Consider the following 21,502-nt stretch of genomic DNA (forward strand, 5'->3'; position numbering starts at 1 on the left):
TCTTTCTCTTGACCAGGAGAAGGCGTTTGACCGGGTGGACCACAGTTTCCTGCTGGGCACCCTGCAGGCTTTTGGGCTCGGACCACACTTTGTGGCCCGAGTTCGGCTCCTGTACTCTGCCGCAGAGTGCCTAGTTAAGATCAACGGATCACTGACAGGACCTATCCACTTCCGAAGAGGAGTGCGTCAAGGGTGCCCCATGTCCGGTCAACTGTATGCGATCTGTGTCGAGCCATTCCTCGGCCTTCTTCGGCGAAGGCTGACAGGTCTGGTTCTGCGCGAACCGGACATGGGGGTCGTCCTCTCGGCCTACGCCGATGACGTACTCCTCATGATGACAGACCCCTGTGACCTGCGGAGGATGCGCGAGTGCCAAGATGTTTTCTCGGCGGCATCCTCCGCCAGGATCAACTGGGCGAAATGTTCCGGACTCTTAGTAGGCCAGTGGCAGGTGGACTCCCTGCCGGAGGAGATGAGAGCTTTTGAGTGGAGCACCAGACGTCTTCTCTATCTGGGAGTCTACCTGAGTCCTTCTGGGGAGACCTGGCTGGCGAACTGGCAGGACCTGGAGACAAAGGTCATGGCCCGGCTAGGGCGCTGGTCAGGCCTTCTCAGGGTGCTTTCCTATCGAGGCAGGGTGGTGGTCATAAACCAGCTGGTGACCTCCATGTTGTGGTACCGGATGGTCACCTTGGCCCCCCCTGCCCCTTTTGTTGCGAGAATGCAGAGGAAGCTGGTGGACTTCTTCTGGGGAAACAGGAAACACTGGGTCTCTGCAGCGGTTCTGAGTCTCCCAGTAGGAGAGGGCGGACAGTCGCTGGTGTGTGTACGCACACGACTGGCGGCTCTCCGCCTCAGGACTCTGCAGAGATTCCTGTACGCCGAGCGCCCTCCCAGGTGGCACGTGTTGGCGACTTTCTTCCTCCGGAGGGGCTGCTGCCTTCACGAAGATATGCAGCTACCACCGGCAGGCGTCAGCCGTGCTGCTTTGCAGAGGCTGCCCGGCTTCTATCAGGACCTACTGAGAGTCTGGAACATGGTTGCCTCAGGCCGGGAATCCCCTCCTCTGGCAGAGGGCGGGGTCCTGGCCGACCCTTGCCCTGCCTCAGCGGATGTCGGTGCGGCTCAGGTGTGTGGATCGACTCAAGCTGAGCTGCTCGTCGGGCCCAGGCCCCGCAGCCTTACCCGAGAGACGAATCCACACAACTTGAGCCGTCTTTCATCGACACCCACAATCCCATTCAGGGATGCAGGCAGGAGGTACCTTTATGGGCTGCTGCTCCACACCCTCCACTTCCTCGCCTTTGTCCACCGTCCCGACACGCCATGGCGGTCGGTCTTTCCACCTGGAGGTGAGGGGGGTCCCCAATGGAAGTCCCTTTACAAGGGAGTCCTCCCCATGCACCTTGGGGATCTCGGCTGGAGGGTGCTGCATAAAGCGGTGCCCTGCAATAAGTTCTTCAGTCTGTACACGGATCTCCCAGCCGCGTGTCACTTCTGCGGGCTGGAGGAGACCGTGTACCACATGTACGTGGAGTGTGTGAGGCTGCAGCCCCTTTTCGCGTTTTTGCGTGGGCTGCTTCTCGCCTTCTGGTTGCATTTCAGTCCCACCCTATTTATATATGGTCATCCAGTAAGGAGGGGGGCACAGAGGGATGAGGATGTCCTTGTCAACTTGCTCCTGGGGCTGGCGAAAATTGCCATCCGTGGCTCCTGGAAAAGGGTGGCAGGAGGTTCTCCCCGGGCGGACTGCCTGGCTATGTTTAGGGGGTATGTTCGTGCCCGGGTGAACATTGAAAAGGAATACGCACAGTCCACGGCGACCGTAGAGGTGTTCCGGGACCGTTGGGCTCCGCGGGGTGTAAATGCCATCATTGATGAGGATGGCAATATATTGGTTTAAGATGTATTGTCTGTATGTAGTGTAGTAAATATGTTAGTCACTGGGTTTGTAAATATTGTATAGCACCGACATTTGTAATAAAGAATTTTGTAAAAAAAAAGGGGTCAGACACAGAGTGAATCTCCCTCCACACTGTCCCATCACACACTCCTGGGGTCAGACACAGAGTGAAGCACCCTCCACACTGCCCCATCACACACTACCAGAGTGAAGCTCCCTCCACACTATCCCATCACACACTCCCAGAGTGAAGCTCCCTCCACACTGTCCCATCACACACTCCCGGGGTCAGACACAGAGTGAATCTCCCTCCACACCGTCCCATCACACACTCCCGGGGTCAGACACAGAGTGAAACTCCCTCCACACTGTCCCATCACACACTCCCGGGGTCAGACACAGAGTGAAGCTCCCTCCACACTGTCCCATCAATTACTCCCGGGGTCAGACACAGAGTGAATCTCCCTCCACACCGTCCCATCACACACTCCCGGGGTCAGACACAGAGTGAATCTCCCTCCACACCGTCCCATCACACACTCCCGGGGTCAGACACAGAGTGAAACTCCCTGTACACTATATTAGTAATTAATTGCAAAAGAAAACAAAAAATACTAAGGTAGTGTTACTGACCATTGAAAAATGTGATGGCGGCGGGTAGAAGCTGTTCCTAAACTGTTGAATGTGTGGCTTCAGCCTCTGATGGGAGCAAAGGGAAAAGGGGATGTTGTCGGTGGCGACGGTCCTTAGTGATGGATGCCGCCTCCTTGAGGCATTGCCCACTGAAGATATCCTTGATGCTGGGGAGGGGGATGGAGCTGACTGCCTTTGTAACCCTCCGCAGCTTTTTCTAATCCTCTGCAGTGGCTCCTTCACACCAGACGCTGATGCCCTACCGCTTATCTGTAGAAATTTAATCGTCTTTGGTGACATGCCTACGGCGGATGTGGCTAATATGGAGGGGCATAATTTTAACATGACTGGAGGAAATTATAGGGGAGGGATGTTAGGGATAGGGTTTTTACATGGAGTGGTGGATGTGTGGAACACGCTGCCGGGGTGGTGGGAGAGGCAGATACATTACGGACATCTGAGAAATTCTGAGATAGGCACATGGATGATAGAAAAATGTAGGTGGGAAGGGTTATATTGATCAGAGTCGGCTAAAAGACCGGCACAACATTGTGGGCCGAAGGGCCTGTACTTTGTTGTACTGTTGTATGTTCTGTGTTCGGTAGGGTCTGCATTAACGAGACCGTCCTCAATTTTACACACTGCAACGAAAACTATTTTAAAATTCGTTATGTATTCTTTTTTATTCAACTCACGACATTCGCATATGCATTGGCAGAGTAAGGAGACACTGCACACGTGTTCAAGGCCACAAGAACACATTATTAGAACTAGCACAAGTGGAATATAGACATAAAAAATTAAGTCTACAGTAGCAGCCATACAAAAATCAAAATAATACTTTTCATCCACTTTACATCCTGGAGAATTGGGACAGTTAAGACATTTATATTTTAGATTATGAGGACACTCAGTCCTCTTTTATTGTCATTAAGAAATGCATGTATGCATATTGTTTATTGGTTACAGCTCCACCTTTGACGCTATAATTGTAAACAAACTCATCTCCAGACTCCAGGACCTGGGACTCAACTCTTCCCTCTGTAGTTAATGAGGATCTTTAGCTTCCTGACCAATAGATCACAATCAGAAGGGGTAGGCAATGGGCGGTACGGTAGAGTAGCGGTTAGCGCAACACCGTTCTGTGTACATCCTTCCCGTGCAAAGCGTGGGTTTTCCCCCGGTGCTCCGGTTTTCTCACACTGTCCAAAGAGCGACCCAATTGGGTTAATTGGTCATTGTAAATTGTCTCGCGATTGGGTTAGGATTAACTCGGAGTTGTCCGGCTGGGCTCTATGAGTCTAACCACTGGCTGGAAGAGCTTACTCTACGCTGTATCTCCAAGTCAGTAAATAAGTAAACCAACTCCATTAACCGAGGGGGTCCGTAGACCTCAGGTTGGGAACCCTGTTCTAAAGACTGGTGCTCTACAAGGTTGCATCCTCGGCCCCCTACTCTACTCCTGGCTGCTTAGCTAGATTCCACCCTAACTGCACCTACAGGATGCCGATGATACTACTGTAGTGGGTCGCATCTCAAATAACGATAAATCGGAATACAGGAAGGCGAAAGAGAGCCGAGAGACATGCCAGATAACATTTCCCTCACTGTCATTGTCATCCAAACAAAGGAGCTGGACACTGATTTCAAAAAGAGGAAGAGGAGCACTTGCTGCTGGCTATATCCAAGGTTCTGAGCTCGTTAAGTCCTTAGGTGTGAACATCACCAATACCCTGTCCTGAACCAATAACGGTGAGTCACGAAAGCTCACCAATGCCTCAACACCCCAGGAAGCCCAAGAAATTGGCCATTTCCCTGTCCACACTTGGAATGTTCGACCAAAGTTCTATAGAAAACATTCTGTGCGCATGCGTAACGGTTGGCACGGCAACTGCTCTGCACGTGACTGCGAGAAGCTACCGAGAGAAACAGAGAGCCCAGCTTCCCCTTCGCGCACTGTCTCAGTCCGCATAGTCAAAGACCCCATCCATACCAAGAGCTTCTCTCTTTCCCCCTCTCCCAGATACGAAAGCCTGAAAGCTCATACTACCAGGCTGAAGGACAGCATCTATCCTATAAGCAACGTTCCCTCTATTTACTTTTACAGCCGGACAGACCAACCATTGCTCTGAGCAGGAATTTTTTTACACGGCTTGAAACCTGAGTGGCACTTTACATTTTTTGTAGTATGCATATAATAAATATTTAGAATGAAAATAGAAAAATTGCACACTTTCGATTTTAATTATTAATTGAAGCGTATAATGAAATACAACAAAGACAATCTTTCAGGTTTCATAAACTTTTTCACCTCTCTTTATCCCAGCTGCGCGGCAACAAAGGCTATGTGCGCGGGAGCATTTCGGTTACTGTGCGGCCGTGCACCTGCGCGGACTAGAGTGGTTAGAGTGATAGTGAAGTACCAGCAAGTTAAAAGACTTTCGAACAGTTCTCTAGTACATGGGCTCTTGACCTCAGAATCTACCTTATCATGATCTTGCACCTTATTGTCTACCTGCACGTTCTCGGTAACTAACATTTTATTCTGCATTCTGGTATTCTTTTCCCTTGTACTACCTCAAAGCACTGGGTAATGAATCGATCTGTTCGCAAGACAGCTTTTTTCATTGAAACCTCGGTGCATTAAATAAACCAAGTTAACCATCCACAAAACTGTGCTGTGTTGGACTGGGACCTGTGCAAACATCGAAGGCCAGGATATCTGAATCCAGAGGGCATTATTTATTTTTTTCCACTGCAATCAGCAGAACGGGCCAGGTTAATTATTCACCAGTATCGTTATCATATTTACCGCTTTTGCCTGGGTCAGTTTAGTCAAACAGGACAATGAACCCTACCCCGCGCCTGAACCATTTTCAACAAATGAGGCTATGACTCTCATTGAGAATTAGTTAATAATCGACGGCTTTTTGTCTGCAGCGAGGACATTTGGTCGTCATAGAATATTACGGCACAAAAACAGGCCCTTCGGCTCATCTAGTCCGTGCTAAACTATTAACCTGCCTAGTTCCACCGACGTGCACCGGACTGTATCCATTCCATACGAGATAGGAGCAGAATTAGACCATTCGGCCAATCGAGTCTGCTCTGCCATTCCATCATGGCTGATTTACTATCCCTCTCAACCCCATTCTCCTGCCCTCTCTCTGAAACCTTTGACACCCTGACTAATCAAGAACCTAGCAATCCCCGTTTTAACTATACTCAACGATTTGGCACCCACAACTGTCACTGGCGATAAAGTTCCACAGGTTCGCCACCCTTCGGCTGGAGATATTCCTCCTCATCTCCGCTCTAAATGGACGTCCCTCTGTTCTGAGAATGTGCCCTTTGGTGCTAGACTTCTCACTAGACGAAGCATCTTCTCCACATCCGCTTTATCTCGGCCTATCCATATTTTGCCGCTGCAGTTCTCCCGCGCTCGGGTTGGTACCAGACTCCGAGCCATCAAACGCTCCTGCTTTGTTAACGTGCCTTTGTTAGTCGAGGCACCGAGTTCGAGAGTGGGAAAGTCAAACTGCAGCTTTATAAAACTCTGTTTAGGCCAATGTACATTCAGTTCCGTACATCCCATTACACTGGATACCGAGGCTTTGGAGAGGATGCCGAAGAGGCTTACCAGGATGCTGCCCGGATTCGAGGGTATGAGCTGTAAGGTGGGGTTGGAAAAAAATCGGTTGTTTTCTCTGGAGCGGCGAAAGCTGAGGGAATATGCAATAACGGTTTTTCTTTAAGTTCCTGGTGGGCCGACGATGTCTTTTCCCCAGGGCCCAAATATCTAACACCAGCGTTATGGAGAGAGGAGATAAGTTCAAAGGAGATGTTCTGGCCAAGTTTTTTTTTACACCGAGAGTGGTGGCTGCCCGGGGTGGTGGATGTAGCGCATTGGAACCCGTCTTCTCAGCAGGACACGGTCCTTCTAATCATACAGTTATTACGGTATAGGAGGTCATTCGGCCTTTCGAATTCATGCTGGTCAAAATATAACTTACTGCTGTAACCGAGTCAGGATATGCAGGGGTGGGGTCTTCTCTGTCTCGCTCTTGGCGCTGCCTGACCAAAATATCTGAATATCCGCAGGTTTCCAAGAACCACGCGTCCAAATGAAGGGTCTCGGCCCGAAATGTTGACTGTTTATTAATTTCCTCAGATGCTGCCTGGCCTGCGGAGTTCCTCCAGCATTTTGTGTGTGTTGCTGACAGCATCTGCGGAATCCTGTGTTTACTATACGTTTCTCGTCCGTTCTTCAATACCTTCTCTCCCGCCGATTAGAGGCTTTCGGTATCGGGTTGACAAAGTGGGAGAGAGTGGGCACGCTTTTGTTTCCAAATTTCCCCAACACCCCAAAGTTTTCCTTGTGTTTAGATATTTAATGCATAAAACACCTTTTCATTTAAATTTAAACGTTCTGAGAAGTGAACGAGGCTTGCAGTTCGGAGATCAGCCCCAGGAAGGGAATGCAGGGGCCGGTAAATTCCTATATTCAGCTGTTGCACTGTAGCGGAGGCGACCACTACACGGAGAATGTGTGTGTGTGTGTGTGTGTGTGTGTGTGTGTGTGGGGCGCTGCGAGACGGGCGGCCAGTACACGGAGAGTGTGCGTGTGTGTGTGGGGCGCTGCGAGACGGGCGGCCAGTACACGGAGAGTGTGCGTGTGTGTGTGGGGCGCTGCGAGACGGGCGGCCAGTACACGGAGAGTGTGCGTGTGTGTGTGGGGCGCTGCGAGACGGGCGGCCAGTACACGGAGACTGTGCGTGTGTGGCGCTGGGGGAGAGGTGGGGGCGGGGGCGGCCAGTACACGGAGATTGTGGGTGTGTGGCTCTGAGAGAGAGGCGGCCAGTACACAGACTGTGTGTGGCGGTGGGAGAGGGGCGGGTGCGACCATTACGCGGTGTGTGTGTGTGTGTGTAGCGCTGCGAGAGGGGCGGAAGGAGAGCAGTGTAGGCAGTGGATTTCTGCGGTTTGGCCCCAGGGAGGGGCCGGAGGGCGAGGAGAGCGGGCAGCGCACGGAGCTTTCTGTGCGTTGTACTGGGCGGGAGGGATGCCGCGGAGCCGGAGACACGCAGTTCGCTTGGTTGTCGTGTGTTTCGGATCCTTACTGCTACTGACCGTTTACTTGCACGGCGGCTTCAGCCCAGGTAAGGTAGAGATTGAAATCGGCCAGATGCGTTTCGCAAGTTGACCTAAAAAAAGGGAATATATATATATATATATATATAAACGATTTTGAACAGAAGTCGGATGGCAGAGGGGAAAGAAGCTGTTCCTGAATCGTTGAGTGTGTGTGGTCAGGCTCCAGTACCTGCGCCTCGATGGGAGCGATGACAAAAGGGTGCCGAGGGGTTTAGTAAATGGATGTCACCTTCCCGAGCCTCCACTTCTTGAAGTTTGAGGTAGAGGTGGAGTGGGGAGTGGGGAGTGGGCCGGGGTGGGTTGGACAGGACAGGGTGGGACACACGGTGTGAAATCAGCATAGAACAGTACAGGCCATTCGGCCCACGATGTTGTGCCGTACCTTTAACCGACTCCAAGATCAATCTAACCGTTCCCTCCGGCATTTTCTAGTCTCCGTGTGTCTCTTAAATCTCTCCAATGTACCCGGCTTTACCACCGCTCCTGGCAGTGCGTACCGTGTGTGTAAAGAAAACCCCTGTCACCAGCCCGAGATTCCCCCCCCCCCGATCACTTTAGGATTATTGGCCGTGGGGAAAATGTCTCTGGCTGTGCACTCGGTCAAAACCTCTCAACATCTTGCAGACTTCTATCAAATCAACCCTTAGCCTCCCTCGATCCAAACAGATTTTTATTTTGGATGTTTTGCCTGTTACAGCCTTTGACCGACTGAGGGTGGTAAAGATGAGGTCTGGAAAGAAGCGCACAGCCCTGAGTGACTGGTCTTTCAACCTCAGCAAGGTAGGAAGGGGCCCCCTCTGTTCACTGAACACCTTCCCTCAATGGCCACACCGGAAAGGCACTGGCGGGAGGGGGAGGGGTGCTGGCGTTTGGTTGCTCGCTGGCGACGGAATTGGGGACGGGTCGCTCGGGCAGAGCTTTCCCGTCTCCGGCTGGTGCCATCCCAGGCTGGTCACAGGTCACAGACGCCCCGCCCCCCCCAAAAAAACTGGGGGGAATCCCAGTCAGAGACAACGGGATAAAGACTGGAAAATTCACCGAGAGGTTTGATAGAATACGGCTGGGGCAGATTCAATGCGGGAGGAGCGGCACCGAGGGAGCGCCGCGCGAGGGGCAGTTTTAGAGATGTTGTCCTTGGGAGCAAACCGGACATCCGGAAGAAACGCATTCGGTCACGGGGAGAACGTACAAACTCCTCACAGACAGCGGCTGCACTTGAACCCGGGGCGTTGGCCCTGTAGTAGCGTTAAGCTAACCGCTACCCGGGAAGATATTAATCCCTAATGCACATACCCAGTCATTCTCAAACTGTAATTAATGGGAGTTTGTTGTACACAATTTGGTTGCTGCGTTCTGTGCATTTCTGTAGTGCCCACCCTTTCAAATGTATAAACTCAGCCCGGCCGAAGGGTTTCGGCCCGAAACCTCGACTGTACTCTTTCCCTAGACGCTGTTTGGCCTGCCGAGTTCCTCCAGCATTTTCCTTTTACAGTATTGGAATGGTTTCGGCCAAACTTCTCTACCTGCTCTGTGACACTGTTTGTGGAAGCTACCACTCCAGCAGCTGACCTAATATTTAAGACTTCCTTCTAAAATGGTGCTGGGGATCTGGAATCAGTCCAGATATCACTTGAGTCATAGAACACTACACTCAGAGAGATCTTTCGATGCATCCGGCCTGTCCAGAACCTGGTCCCACCAACCTGCACCAGGGTCTCTCTCCTTCACAACCCTTCTTATACAAAGTTCACAAATATTAAAATCGAAACCGCATCCACCTCTTCCTCTGGCAGCTCGTCCCACAATCTACTCCCCACCCCCCGACTGAAGAAGTTCCCCTTAATACTTCACCTTTCGCCCTTAACCTCTAGTTTCTAGTCTCACCAACCTCAGTGGAAAAAGCATTTATCCGATCTGTACACCTCAATTTTGTATACCCCGAGCAAATTTCCCTCATGCTCCTACGCTCTAGGGGGGAAAAACTCCATAATACAATGAGCAGAATTAGGGCTTTCGGCCCATCGAGTCTGTTCCGCCATCCCATCATGACTGATTTGTTATCCCTCTGAAACACATTCTCTTATTCTTTCCTTACAGCCTTTGGCACCCTGACTAACCAACCTCCACTTTAATTACAGCCAATGACTTGGCCTTCAGAGTCGTCTGTGCCAATGAGTTCCTCCGATTCACCACCTGAAATTCCTCATTATTTCCGTTCTAAATAGACGTCCCTCTATTGTGAGGCTGGACCCTAGACTCCCCACTCTCTCGGTTTATCAATCTTCGATAGGTTGGGTGGATGGGTAACTGGAAAAGCAGGGCAGTTACCGTGGTAAACACAATACCATGGCTGAACCAGCGGGACCGGACAGCTGACCCTTCTCACCCACTGACCCCCATGTCATGTACCCTGCCCCCCCCCCACAGCCGACCCCGTGACCAAGGTACGGATGCTTCACCATGGTGGGGCGGATGATCAGTCAGTTGACGGTGGCAGAACAGGGGTGAGGGGCGCTCTACCAGTGACCAGAGCGGACTGAATAGATGACCAGTTAGCTGAATCTGCCCACCACACTGACCTCTACGCCAACAGCTTGCGGGCTTGGACCAGGGACCGGAGGAACTGGATGGACTGGACACCTGACCCCGCCTGTCCTATTTATCCTCCACAATGTCATGTTCCTGCTCCACAGCTGACCCTGCCCAGACCAATGCAGAAGAAAATTATAGCCAGAGAGACGTGACAGGGTACTGGACAGCTGACCAATGAGACAGGGCACAGAAGGGGGACCATGGTGCAACTTGTAGCCAGAGGGACTGAATGGGCGACTGGTATCTTTTTGGTTCCTCGGCCCGCTGTGGTTAGCTCCACTGCCCATCACCTCATCACCTCTTTCACTGTGGCCAGTTGTCCAGTTCTCCCGTCAGGTCTCTCCGGTCACTCACACAGTCCGAACAGGAGTCCAGAGGGATCAGACAGCTGACCACGGTGGGACAGGAGACCCGAGGGGCTGGGCTCCTGACCAACTGACTGTGCCCTGTGTCCTGTTCCTGCCCAGAGCTTACCAGCTTGGACCAGCCAGCCGGAGGGATTGAACACTGACCACGGTAGGACCGGGCAGGTGATGGGACGGGGGGAGCGGACCTCAACCCTACCCCACTGACCACAGTGTCCTATTCCCATCCCACACCCGCGCAGCCCGGACCAGCCACTGGAGTGACCAGCCGGCTGACCACAGCGGGATGGGTGACCAGATGGACCGGACGGCTGATCCGCCCACCCCACTGACCCCCGTACCCTGTTTCTGTCCCGCAGCTCCCCGGGTTGGACCCCCAGCAACAGCGAATCCAGCAGCAACGCAGGGCCGAGCTGGAACGGGCGTGCGCGGCTCACGGCCGCCCTTCCAGCCCGCTCTCGGCCGCCGACCTCCGCCACCTGATCGTGGACAACCGCCATCGCCTGCTCTACTGCTACGTGCCCAAGGTGGCGAGCACCAACTGGAAGCGGGTGTTGCAGGTGCTGGCCGGCCAGGCGGCCAAGCCGCTGGACATCCCGGCCGCCCAGGCACACTCCCCGGGCCGCCTGCCCACGCTGGACACCTACCCGCCGGCCGGCATCAACCAGCGCCTCCGCCACTACCTCAAGTTCCTCTTCGTGCGCGAGCCCTTCGAGCGGCTCGTGTCCGCCTACCGCAACAAGTTTGCGCAAGCCCGCGCCCACGCCTTCCACCGGCGGTACGGCACGCGCATCGTGCGGCGGCACCGGCAACGGCCCAGCGCGCGTGCACGCTGGAGCGGCGCCGACGTCACCTTCGCCGAGTTCGCCTGGTACCTGGCGGACCCGCGCACACGCGTGCGCGACGGGCCCTTCAACGAGCACTGGGAGACTGTGTACGCGCTCTGCCACCCGTGCCACCTCCGCTACGACGTGCTGGGCCGCCACGAGACGCTCGCAGCCGACGCGCGCTACCTGCTGGCGTTGGCCGGGCACGAGCACCCCGTCGCCTTCCCGGCGCCTGCAACCGGGTCCAACGGGCCGACCACCCTTGGCATGACCGCTGCCTACTTCCGCAACCTCTCCGCCTTCTACCGCCGGAAGCTCTACCGCATCTACCGACTGGACTACGAGCTGTTTAACTACAGCGTGCCCGCCTACCTGGACAGCGACTGAGGGCGCGCTCCTGTGGCGGGGTGGGTGGCGCGCGTTTCCGAGGGGAGATTGGAGGATGGTGCGTAGCGGTGTGCCTCAGGGATCTGTACTGGGTCCAATGTTGTTTGTCATTTATATTAATGATCTGGATGATGGGGTGGTAAATTGGATGAGTAAGTATGCAGATAGGTGGCGTTGTGGATGAGGAGGAAGGTTTTCAAAGCTTGCAGAGAGATTTAGGCCAGTTAGAAGAGTGGGCTGAAAGATGGCAGATGGAGTTTACTGCTGAAAAATGTGAGGTGCTACATTTTGGTAGGACTAATCAAAATAGGACATGCATGGTAAATGGTAGGGCATTGAAGAATGCAGTAGAACAGAGGGATCTAGGAATAATGGTGCATAGTTCCCTGAAGGTGGAATCTCATGTGGATAGGGTGGTGAAGAAAGCTTTTGGTATGCTGGCCTTTATAAATCAGAGCATTGAGTATAGGAGTTGGGATGTAATGTTGAAATTGTAGAGGGCCAAATTTGGAGTATTATGTACAGTTCTGGTCACCGAATTATAGGAAAGATGTCAATAAAATTGAGAGGGTACAGCGGAGGTTTACTAAAATGTTACTTGGGTTTCATCTCTTAAGTTACAGAGAAAGGTTGAACAAGTTGGGTCTTTATTCTTTGGAGCGTAGAAGGTTGAGGGGGGACTTGATAGAGGTGTTTGAAAATATGAGAGGGATTGATAGAGTTGACGTGGATAGGCTTTTTCTGTTGAGAGTGGGGAAGATTCAAACAAGAGGACATGGGTTGAGAATTAGAGGACAAAAGTTTAGGGGTAACATGAGGGGGAACTTCTTTACTCAGAGAGTGGTAGCTGTGTGGAACGAGCTTCCAGCAGAAGTGGTTGAGGCAGGTTCGATATTATCGTTTAAAGTTAAATTGGACAGATATATGGACAGGAAAGGAATGGAGGGTTATGGGCTGAGTGCAGGTCGGTGGGACTAGGTGAGAGTAAGAGTTCGGCACGGACTAGGAGGGCCGAGATGGCCTGTTTCCGTGCTGTAATTGTTATGTGGTTATATGAGTGTGGGGTTTGGAGGGAAGGACAGCGCGGACGCGGTGACTTGCTGGAGCGTTCCGTTATGTCACGGGGGGGGGGGCGGTGGTGCAGAGTGTTCCTCGCCTCCCCCTCCCCCGACTGTGGTCTGCGCGGGGACGGTGGATTGTTGACGCTCGCGCACCGGTCCCCACCCCCACAGCACCCCGGGGCGGTAGGTCTTCCGCGCGTCAGGGTGCTCTGTTTGCCGGGTGCGTGTGGGGCTGCACTCTTCCACGGAGCGTGGAAAAACCGGGAGTGGTGACGAAAAGTGGGTGCAGACAAAGTGGAGGAGTGAATGGAGGCCGAGAGAGAGGGATGGGGAAAGGGTGAAGGTCGGAGATGATCAAGGAGGAGTTGGGGCGGGGGAGTGAGTGAAGGGGGAGTAGGGTGGGAAAGAGAACAGTGCGTGGGAGAGAATGTGGAAGGTTGGAGAGAATGGGGGAGGGAGAGGGTTGAGAGAGAGGAGAAGAGGGTAAACGAGGATTGGGCTGGGAGAGAGTGTGTGAAGGGAGAGTTGAGAGAGAGAATGAGTGGGAACGCAGATGGGGGAGTGAGTGGAGAGTGAGGGGGCAGGATTGTGAAGAGTGACTGGCGGAGGGTGAAGAGGGAGAAAGTGAAAGGGGGCAGGTGAGATCTATCTTTTCTTTTGCCCTATCCCCACTCATGTATGGATACCCTGTACTTTCGCTAACTGTAACACTTCATCCTGCATTCTGTTACTGAGATGCCGTGCACTGTTGTATTGAAATGATCAGAACCCTATCCCGTGTCTTTCTGAAACCCAAGGAGTTGTGAGTGAAGACAGTGACGGAGGCTCCGGAACTCTTCTTGAGAAAGAATTCCAAATGTCCCTCGCTGGGAGAATCACCCCTCCCCATTTCAGTCCGCAACGGCCTTTTTCTCAAAGCAGATCCGACGCGTGGCATCTACAGTTCCTGGTGCAGGATAGGGTGGAGGTGCGGGAGGTTTTGTGCCCTCACCAGTACCACTGAGAAGTACAAATGCGAACACACGAGTCGCGTATGATGTTCTGCTAAGGGGTTGTCTGTTGCTGGGTCCTCGGGTAACTGTAAAGGCCGATCCAGAATCTATCTATTCAAGAACAAGTGATTGTTACTCTGGGTCAGATGCAGTACAATAAAACCCCCACTAAATACAAAGAACACAATTTTTTAAAAAAGCCCACAATGAATCTCGTTGACTAAAAGAGCGCAGGGAAAATTTAGAGGATGTTCTTAAGGCTCCGGTCTAGTCCGGGAGGTTGGCTAGCAGGGGCAAACATAATTCGGGGCGGCACTCTGGCGTAGTGGTTCGCTCAACGCTTTACAACGCCATCAACTCTGGTTCAGTTCCCGCTGTTGCCTGTAAGGTGTTTGGACGTGACCGCGGGGCTTTCCTCTCACAGTCCAAACGTGCACCAGTTGGTAAGTCACTTGGTCATTGTAAATTGCCCAGTGATTAGGCCGGGGTTAAAGTGGGGGTTGCTGGGCGGCGCAGCGGGAAGGGCCTATCCCCGCTGTATATCAATCAATCAATAAATAAAAGCTTTCCAAGGTTGTTAGGACAGGAGGACATGAATTATAAGGAGAAGGTGAATTGGTTAGGAGTTGCCTCCCTACAGTGTAAAAAGAATGAAGCAAAATTTTTTGTTGGTGCAAACGATGTATGTAGGTATATTTGTAACGAGAGGGCTATGGGTAGCGGTGAACCCAAATGCTGAGTAAGGGCTAAAATTAACTGAGACTCGAAGTAAACAAGACGACACAAACAAAATCCAAAGGTAAAATCACGAAGAGTAGTATTAGGAATGGAACTCCTACGATTGAGCACTGAGTGCTCAGCACGAGGCCTTTAAACACAGGAAGGAATGTGGCGGGAAATAATTGGCTCTCTGAGTCTTAAAGGGACAGCGGCAGCTAACCGTACTCCGGGGAACTGGAGCGCTGAAACCTGGATGCCTGCCGCTGTTCAGTCAGGACCCTGGCTATGTTTTGATGTACCTGTGACAAATAAAGCTAATCGTTGAACCTTTTGCTGGGTGCTTTGTCCTTCATTAGCTGGTGTAGTGTAGTTAATTTGGACAATCCCAGCAACTGGTTGAAAAATTGGGTAAATTATTGGTGAGGACATAGCCTGAAGATTCGGGGGAGGGGGGTAGATTTCAGATGGAGATGAGGAGGAACTGCTTTTTCCAGAGAGTGGTGAATCTGTGGAATTCTCTACTCAATGAAGCAGTGGAGTCTACCTCAGTAAATATATTTAAGACAAGGTTGGACAGATTTTTGCATAGTAAGGGTGATGGGGAAAAGGCAGGTAGATGGAGATGAGTCCATGGTCAGATCAGCCATGGTCTTATCGATGGCCTACTCCCGTTCCTATTTCTTCTGTTCCTGTGTTCTGAAATTCTCCGACGCAGTGGGTTCAACCGAGCATTCATTTTTGTTTAATCGATCAGTTAATATGTTTAATCTCGCGAACGCGTGAGAAACGTGGATATAAAGTTAGTGTGCTTTGATAAAAGTTGGTAAAAATATTTTCGTAATAAAAGTATTCCGTGGGTTTCTGTTCTTTATTCTACTACGAATGCCCAGAAGAAAACGAATCTCAGGGTAGTACATTGTGACATATAATGAATTTACTTCGAAGTTTCAACTGCTCTCCTGGTGTTCTCTCCTCTTTTATTCTGTTCCTGCCTGTATACCAGCCCTGTGCTCGCTTCTGTAGCCCAAGATCACCTCAGCACAGGAAAAGGCTATTCGGCCCATCTAGTCTGCCTTGTCCCATCGTCCTGCACCTGGACTGTAGCCCCCCCTTTCCCCTCCCACCCACCCACCCACCCATGTGCTTCCTAAAACTTCTCTTTAATGTTGCAATCATACCCGCATCCACCACTTCCGCTGGCAACTCGTTCCACACCCTCACCAGCCCCAGAGTAAAAACATTCGCCCTCATGTACCCCTTAAACATTTCACCTTTCACCCTTAACCCATGATCTCTAGTTCTAGTCTCATTCTAGTGGAAAAAAGCCTGCTTGCATTTACCCTACCTATACCCCTCTGTCAGATCTTCCCTCCTGCTCCTACACTCCAGGGAACAGAACATCGTACATAGAAAACTCCAACACAGTACAAGCGCTTCGGCTCATGACGTTACGCCGACCCTTTAACCACTTTCAAGATGAATCTGGCACTTCCCTTCTCACACAGCCCTCAATTTTTTCTATCATTCATGTGATTAGCTGAGAGACCCTTTAATGTCCCGAATGTATCTGCCTCTACACAACACCTACGTTCCACACACATCCACACTCTGTGTTTTAAACAAAAACTACATCCGATATCCCCCCTATACGTTCCTCCAATAATCTTAAAACGATGCTCTCTTGTATTCCAATCACAAGCAAATGAAAATCTGCAGCTGCCGGAAATCCAAGCAACACACAAAATGCCGGAGGAACTCAGCAGGCCAGGCACCCCGCTGATGAAGGGTCTCGGCTCTAAACGCTGACTGTACTCTTTTCCATAGATGCTGCCTGGCCTGTTGAGTTCCTCCGGCACTTTGTGGGCGCTGCTGTCTTGTATTAGTTATTTCTGCCCTGGGAAAAAAGTTATTGGCTTCCCACTCAATCCCAGTCCCTTATAGTCCTTGTACACCTCTATCACGTCACCTCTTATCCTCCTTCGCTCCAGGTCGAGAAGCCCTACCTCACTCAACTTATCAGTTATACACAATTTTGTACTGTGTGCAGTTTAGGTAACCATATTGTAGGAAAGTCATGATTAATCTGGAAAGTGTGTGGAGAAGATTTACGAGGATGTTGCCAGGACTCGAGGGTCTGAGTAATAAGGAGAGGTTGGCCAGGACAGCTCTTCATCCTTGGGGACGTGGGAGATTGAATAAAATCATGAGGCGTGGATACAGGTGAATGCACACGGTATTTTACCAGGGTTGAGGATTAAGAACTAGAGGGCCCAGGTTAAGGTGAGAGGGAGAGATTTAATAGGAACCTGCGGGGTACCCTCTTCACCCGGAGGGTGGTCTGTATATGGGACAAGCGATCAGAGGAAGTGGTTGAAGCAAGTACATTAACAACATTCAAAAGATATTTGGCCAGGTATATGGATTGGGAAGGTTCAAAGGTTATGGGCTAAATGGGTCTATCTTAGATGAGCAGATTGGTCAGCATGGGGCATTTGGGCCGAAGGGCCTGTTTCCGTGCTCTATGACTTTTTCTATAAATTATAGAAACGACGTACAGTTCTGTCGGGCCTTTCACACACAAGACACTCAAGCGTGCTCGGCCAGTGAGGCCAATATTGTGGTGAAGGAAATGTCCAATCGGCAGATATCAGCAATGAGAGGAATGAGCAGGCACTATAATCCAGTGATGGTTCTCCAGGAATAGACATTGGCAATAGGTCACAGGGAGAATTCCCCGCTCCATTTCGAAATAGACCGTGGGATCATACACCAATCTGAGAAGGAATCGATGTCAATGGTTTGGATGTGGGATCACGTGTCATAGATCCACTCTGAATCAGAATGTGAATCAAGTTTATATCACTAACAGATGTCGTTACATTTGTTGTGCTGTGGTAAAACACAGCTAGGTGTCAGAGAAAATTATAAAGATTATATTTATCTGTTACATGAACATCAAATCGTCAAAACGTACAGTGAAATAAATCATTCTACCAATGACCAACACAGTCTGAGGATGTGCTGGGGACAGCGTGCAGGTGACACCCGTCACAACCTCAGGTCATTGGTAGAATATTCTGAGGGCTTTGAGATTTTGGCTGTTGTTTTTTTTCATTCTCCGCATTTTATTAATTGTAATTATAACGTGTGGCTGCGCTCCGGGGTTTTATGTCTCATAGTTAGGTCTTTAGTTTATACTTACGTTGGAATTGGCCTTGGATACTTCCAATTAAGCATCGTTGGACTTCAGTCTCTATCAGGACGGTTATTTGTAAACTTGTTATTAGTCTGGTGCTTTATCAGCTGGGCACGGATTCTTTCATGCCTCGGAGAGTATTTAAAGGAGCGGTGCTCACTCCTCGTTGCTCGGGCCGGGTTATTCCGAGTTATCCTAGACCTTGTATGTTCTAGTGTTTTGTCTTTTTTTTGTTGGTAAAATTGCTAGTTTTATTTAACTCTTCCTAGTCTCCACGTGATCCTGCGCAGTGTTACGGAACCACCGATCCCCGAGGTCCCTTTAAATACACTCCAGGGTACGGAGCAATCGGTGGCTGGCTAATTACAACTCCGGACCAGTAACCATTCTGATAAAGAGACATAACACCGAGGATACTTACTCGGACACCTGCAAAGTATCGAGGAGAATTAATTGGAACTTTCCAATGACAATTGCAACTTAAATGTAAACTAGAGAAGACCTAGCTATATCACATGTAAAATTTCTACTGCTATGCTGTGAGATATCCTATTTTAGTAGTTTTCTGTGAAAGCAGTGTGACCTGCTGGAAAGAGCGTTTTGGCTTCGGCTGAAGATAAGGAGCCATATTGTGCAACTCAGAAATGTGTGTCAGCCAAATGGGATCAGAGAGAGATAGATGGATGGATGTGGGGAAGAGTTTTGTGAAGGACAGTGGTCTAGACTGGGATCTTTCGCGGGACTGCGGAGCACGGTACAAGGGAAGATGCCTCGGAAAGCCGTCGGATGGAGAGTCGCCATTACAAGAAGTGCTTTGTGTAGTCGAATGGTTTCAAGGAGGAAGGGCCAACACTCCTAGGAGACAGCCAGTTCGTTCGACTTGGTCTTCGAGGGAAGTTTGGAATGTGGCGGGTCCTTTCACCCGGACCGTGAGTAAAGAGAAATACCTCCAACTAATCCAGAATGAGCTCTAAGTTTATGTGCGCATACGACTGGTTTAACTATAATGGGGCCGTCCCTTTTTTTCCCCTGTAACTGTTTGTTAAATTGAAAATCTGGTAAATATACTTTCTCTATAATTTTATACTGGTGTCATTCCTGGGCTACCGATAGCTGTGTACGGAGAGTATTTACACGACATTTGCTACAACCTACAACCCAACTTTCCTGTTTGGCTGAACCACAAATCATAACGACCCTGGACCAATATTCTTAATAAAAGATAGGCTTCTCACCGCCGAGTCATGTGGCTGTTAGCAGAGTTAGCTAACGAGCTAGGTTGGTGTATAGGCCCCGCTGAGACGGTTACACACATTAAAAACCCGGAGCACAACAACACATTATAACTATAATTAATCAAATGCAGAGAATACTACGAAAAAAAGAGAAAATCTTAGAGCCCTCGGAATACCCTACCGACGACTCGAGGTCGTGACAACCACTACCGCTATGGAGGGCCCAGGGCTGTCTGGGTGTAAACGATGGAATTCTGAAATAAAATCAGGATCCAAAGCCTTTTTGGAAGGAACCCAACACCGTTCCTCTGGACCATATCCCTCCCAGTCTAACACGTATTGCAGTTGTTCCCTTAATTTCCGTGAATTAAGCAGTTTGCAGACCGTAGACAGTTTTTACCGTCTGTGATCTTTGGGGGAAGGGAGGGCTTGGGAATCGGGACCAAGGGGCTAGAAAATAAAGATGTCAATTTGGATACATGAAAGGTGGGATGAATTCTCACAGAACGGTGAACTTGTAACGTGTATAACTTTTAACTCGTATTAACCGGGTTAATTTTCCTAATGATTTTAAAGGGACGGATAAAGCGAGCTGCTAGTTTCCGCAATTCTGGTTTGAGAGAATGATTTTTAGTTGAAAGCCAGACCCGCTGACCAGTATAGAAAGAGAGACCCAGCCGCCTCTTTCTACTGGCCGTGGCCTGTTGCCAGGCTCAACTCTCTTCCTTGGCTTTGAACCCCCCCCCTCCCCCACCTTTGCGCCTCCGACCAAATTGTTCAGCTCCGGGGACACCAGGGAAGGGAGGAGGCTGGACCTTGCCATCTGCCTCGTCCTCTTGTCTTGTCCCAGGGCTCTTCCCAGGGGAGGGCTTCAGGATGTCTTTGTGAAAGTCTTTTAAGCAATGCATCTTTTCACCCCGGGCCATTCCTGAGCTCATTCACACGGAAAGCATCCCGACACAGGCACACATACACACAGGGACACACACACCTACAGGTGTACGTACACACACACACACAGTATGCATGGGTACAGGCACACAGGTGTACACATACACAGGTACATACACACATACACAGAGAGACAGATGTAGAGTCAGACAGGCACACATGCACACACAGGAACAGGGCGCACAGGCACAGACAGATATACACACACATACAGAGACAAACACACACAGAGTTAAAAAAAAACGGAAGGGTCTAAATCAGTCATGTGAATTTCAAACTGCAAGAGCGAGAGGTGACCATCGGATTTTAATCCGATGCCTCCTCTCCCGGGCACCGCCCTCCCCCGTCTTGCTGATCAATCTATGACACCATCAGCCGATCCATGAATCCCTTGTTTCCCAGCCCGGCTCCCAGGCTCGGAGAATAACGCCACTTATTCGCTCCAGCACACTTATCCGCCTTTCTGTTTGAGAGAATAACAAAAATAGAAAAAAGAACAAAAAACAGAGGGAGAGAGAGAGAAAGAGAGAGAGAGGGGGATACAGCAACGGGAAAGGAGCACACACAATCGCAAATAAACGCCCCAGAAGGCAGCTATCCTTTAATAGATTATTTCTGGATTAAAATCGTTTAAACATACAAGCAGTGTGCCGTTTCGTTTTCAGATGATTAAATGGATGCAGGGAAAGATTCAGTGGCTGATTATTCCTGGGTATGTATATATTTAATAATGAAATGGCTGGACTCTTGAGTTTTTGTTCAGAACCACACACGCCAAGTGCTGGGGTACCAGAAAATGGACAATGATCCGAAAGACAAGAGTAAATCAACAACACAGTGGTTTAAAAAGAAGAAAATTCGTGTTTTGGAATGGGCCTTAATCCTATAGAGATGTTGTGGAAGGACCTGAAGAAAGCAGTTGACGTAAGGAAGCCCACCAACATCCCAGAGTTGGAGCAGTTTTGCAAAGAGGAATGGCCCAAAATTCCACCAAGCCGATGCCAGGACTGATTAACAGTCACCGGAAATAGTTGGTTGAAGTTATTGCCGTAAAGGGGGGGGGGGGGTCACACCAGTTACTGAAGACAAAGGTCCACATGCCTTTTCCAACAAATACATGTAATATTGGATCATTTTTCTTAAGAACGGAAAAAGTATCTTTTTGTGTTATTTGTTTAATTGGGTTCTCTTTATCTAGTTTTAGGACATATGAAGATCTGATCACATTTTAAGTCTTACTTATGCAGAAATAGAGAAAATCCTACAGGGTTCACAAACTTTCCAGCACCACCGGATGCTGAACTGTTTCTTGGCAAGTGTAGTCCCTACAGATGCACATTAATTGTGAATAGGCAATTATTCTACCTAGTATGTCCACAACATAAACGTGTAAGCATAACTGTTTTTCGAAAGTGTTGCTTTCTCATTTTTTCCGTCTATGATAGATTGCTTGAAGCTGAACACAAATATAATTTCAGATTATTTG

The 21,502-nt window shown here is 50.1% G+C and overlaps 1 protein-coding gene across 3 annotated transcripts; it reads left to right on the forward strand.

The window, feature by feature from the left end:
- Positions 1 to 5,177: 5,177 nt before the first annotated feature.
- LOC134357140 (carbohydrate sulfotransferase 13-like) lies at positions 5,178 to 13,275 on the forward strand. Of its 3 annotated transcripts, none has more exons than XM_063068438.1 (3): positions 5,178 to 6,213; positions 8,388 to 8,470; positions 11,007 to 13,275. In XM_063068438.1, exons 2-3 carry the CDS (start codon positions 8,414 to 8,416, stop codon positions 11,859 to 11,861), a joined length of 912 nt encoding a protein of 303 aa, XP_062924508.1. In that variant the 5' UTR covers positions 5,178 to 6,213; positions 8,388 to 8,413; the 3' UTR covers positions 11,862 to 13,275. The 3 variants fall into 3 exon arrangements, with proteins under 3 accessions (XP_062924508.1, XP_062924506.1, XP_062924507.1); XM_063068436.1 differs by lacking the exon at positions 5,178 to 6,213 and adding an exon at positions 7,477 to 7,695; XM_063068437.1 differs by lacking the exons at positions 5,178 to 6,213; positions 8,388 to 8,470 and adding an exon at positions 7,477 to 7,695.
- Positions 13,276 to 21,502: the final 8,227 nt, after the last annotated feature.

Source organism: Mobula hypostoma, chromosome 15, assembly GCF_963921235.1.
Source record: "Mobula hypostoma chromosome 15, sMobHyp1.1, whole genome shotgun sequence".
Lineage (NCBI taxonomy): Eukaryota > Metazoa > Chordata > Chondrichthyes > Myliobatiformes > Myliobatidae > Mobula > Mobula hypostoma.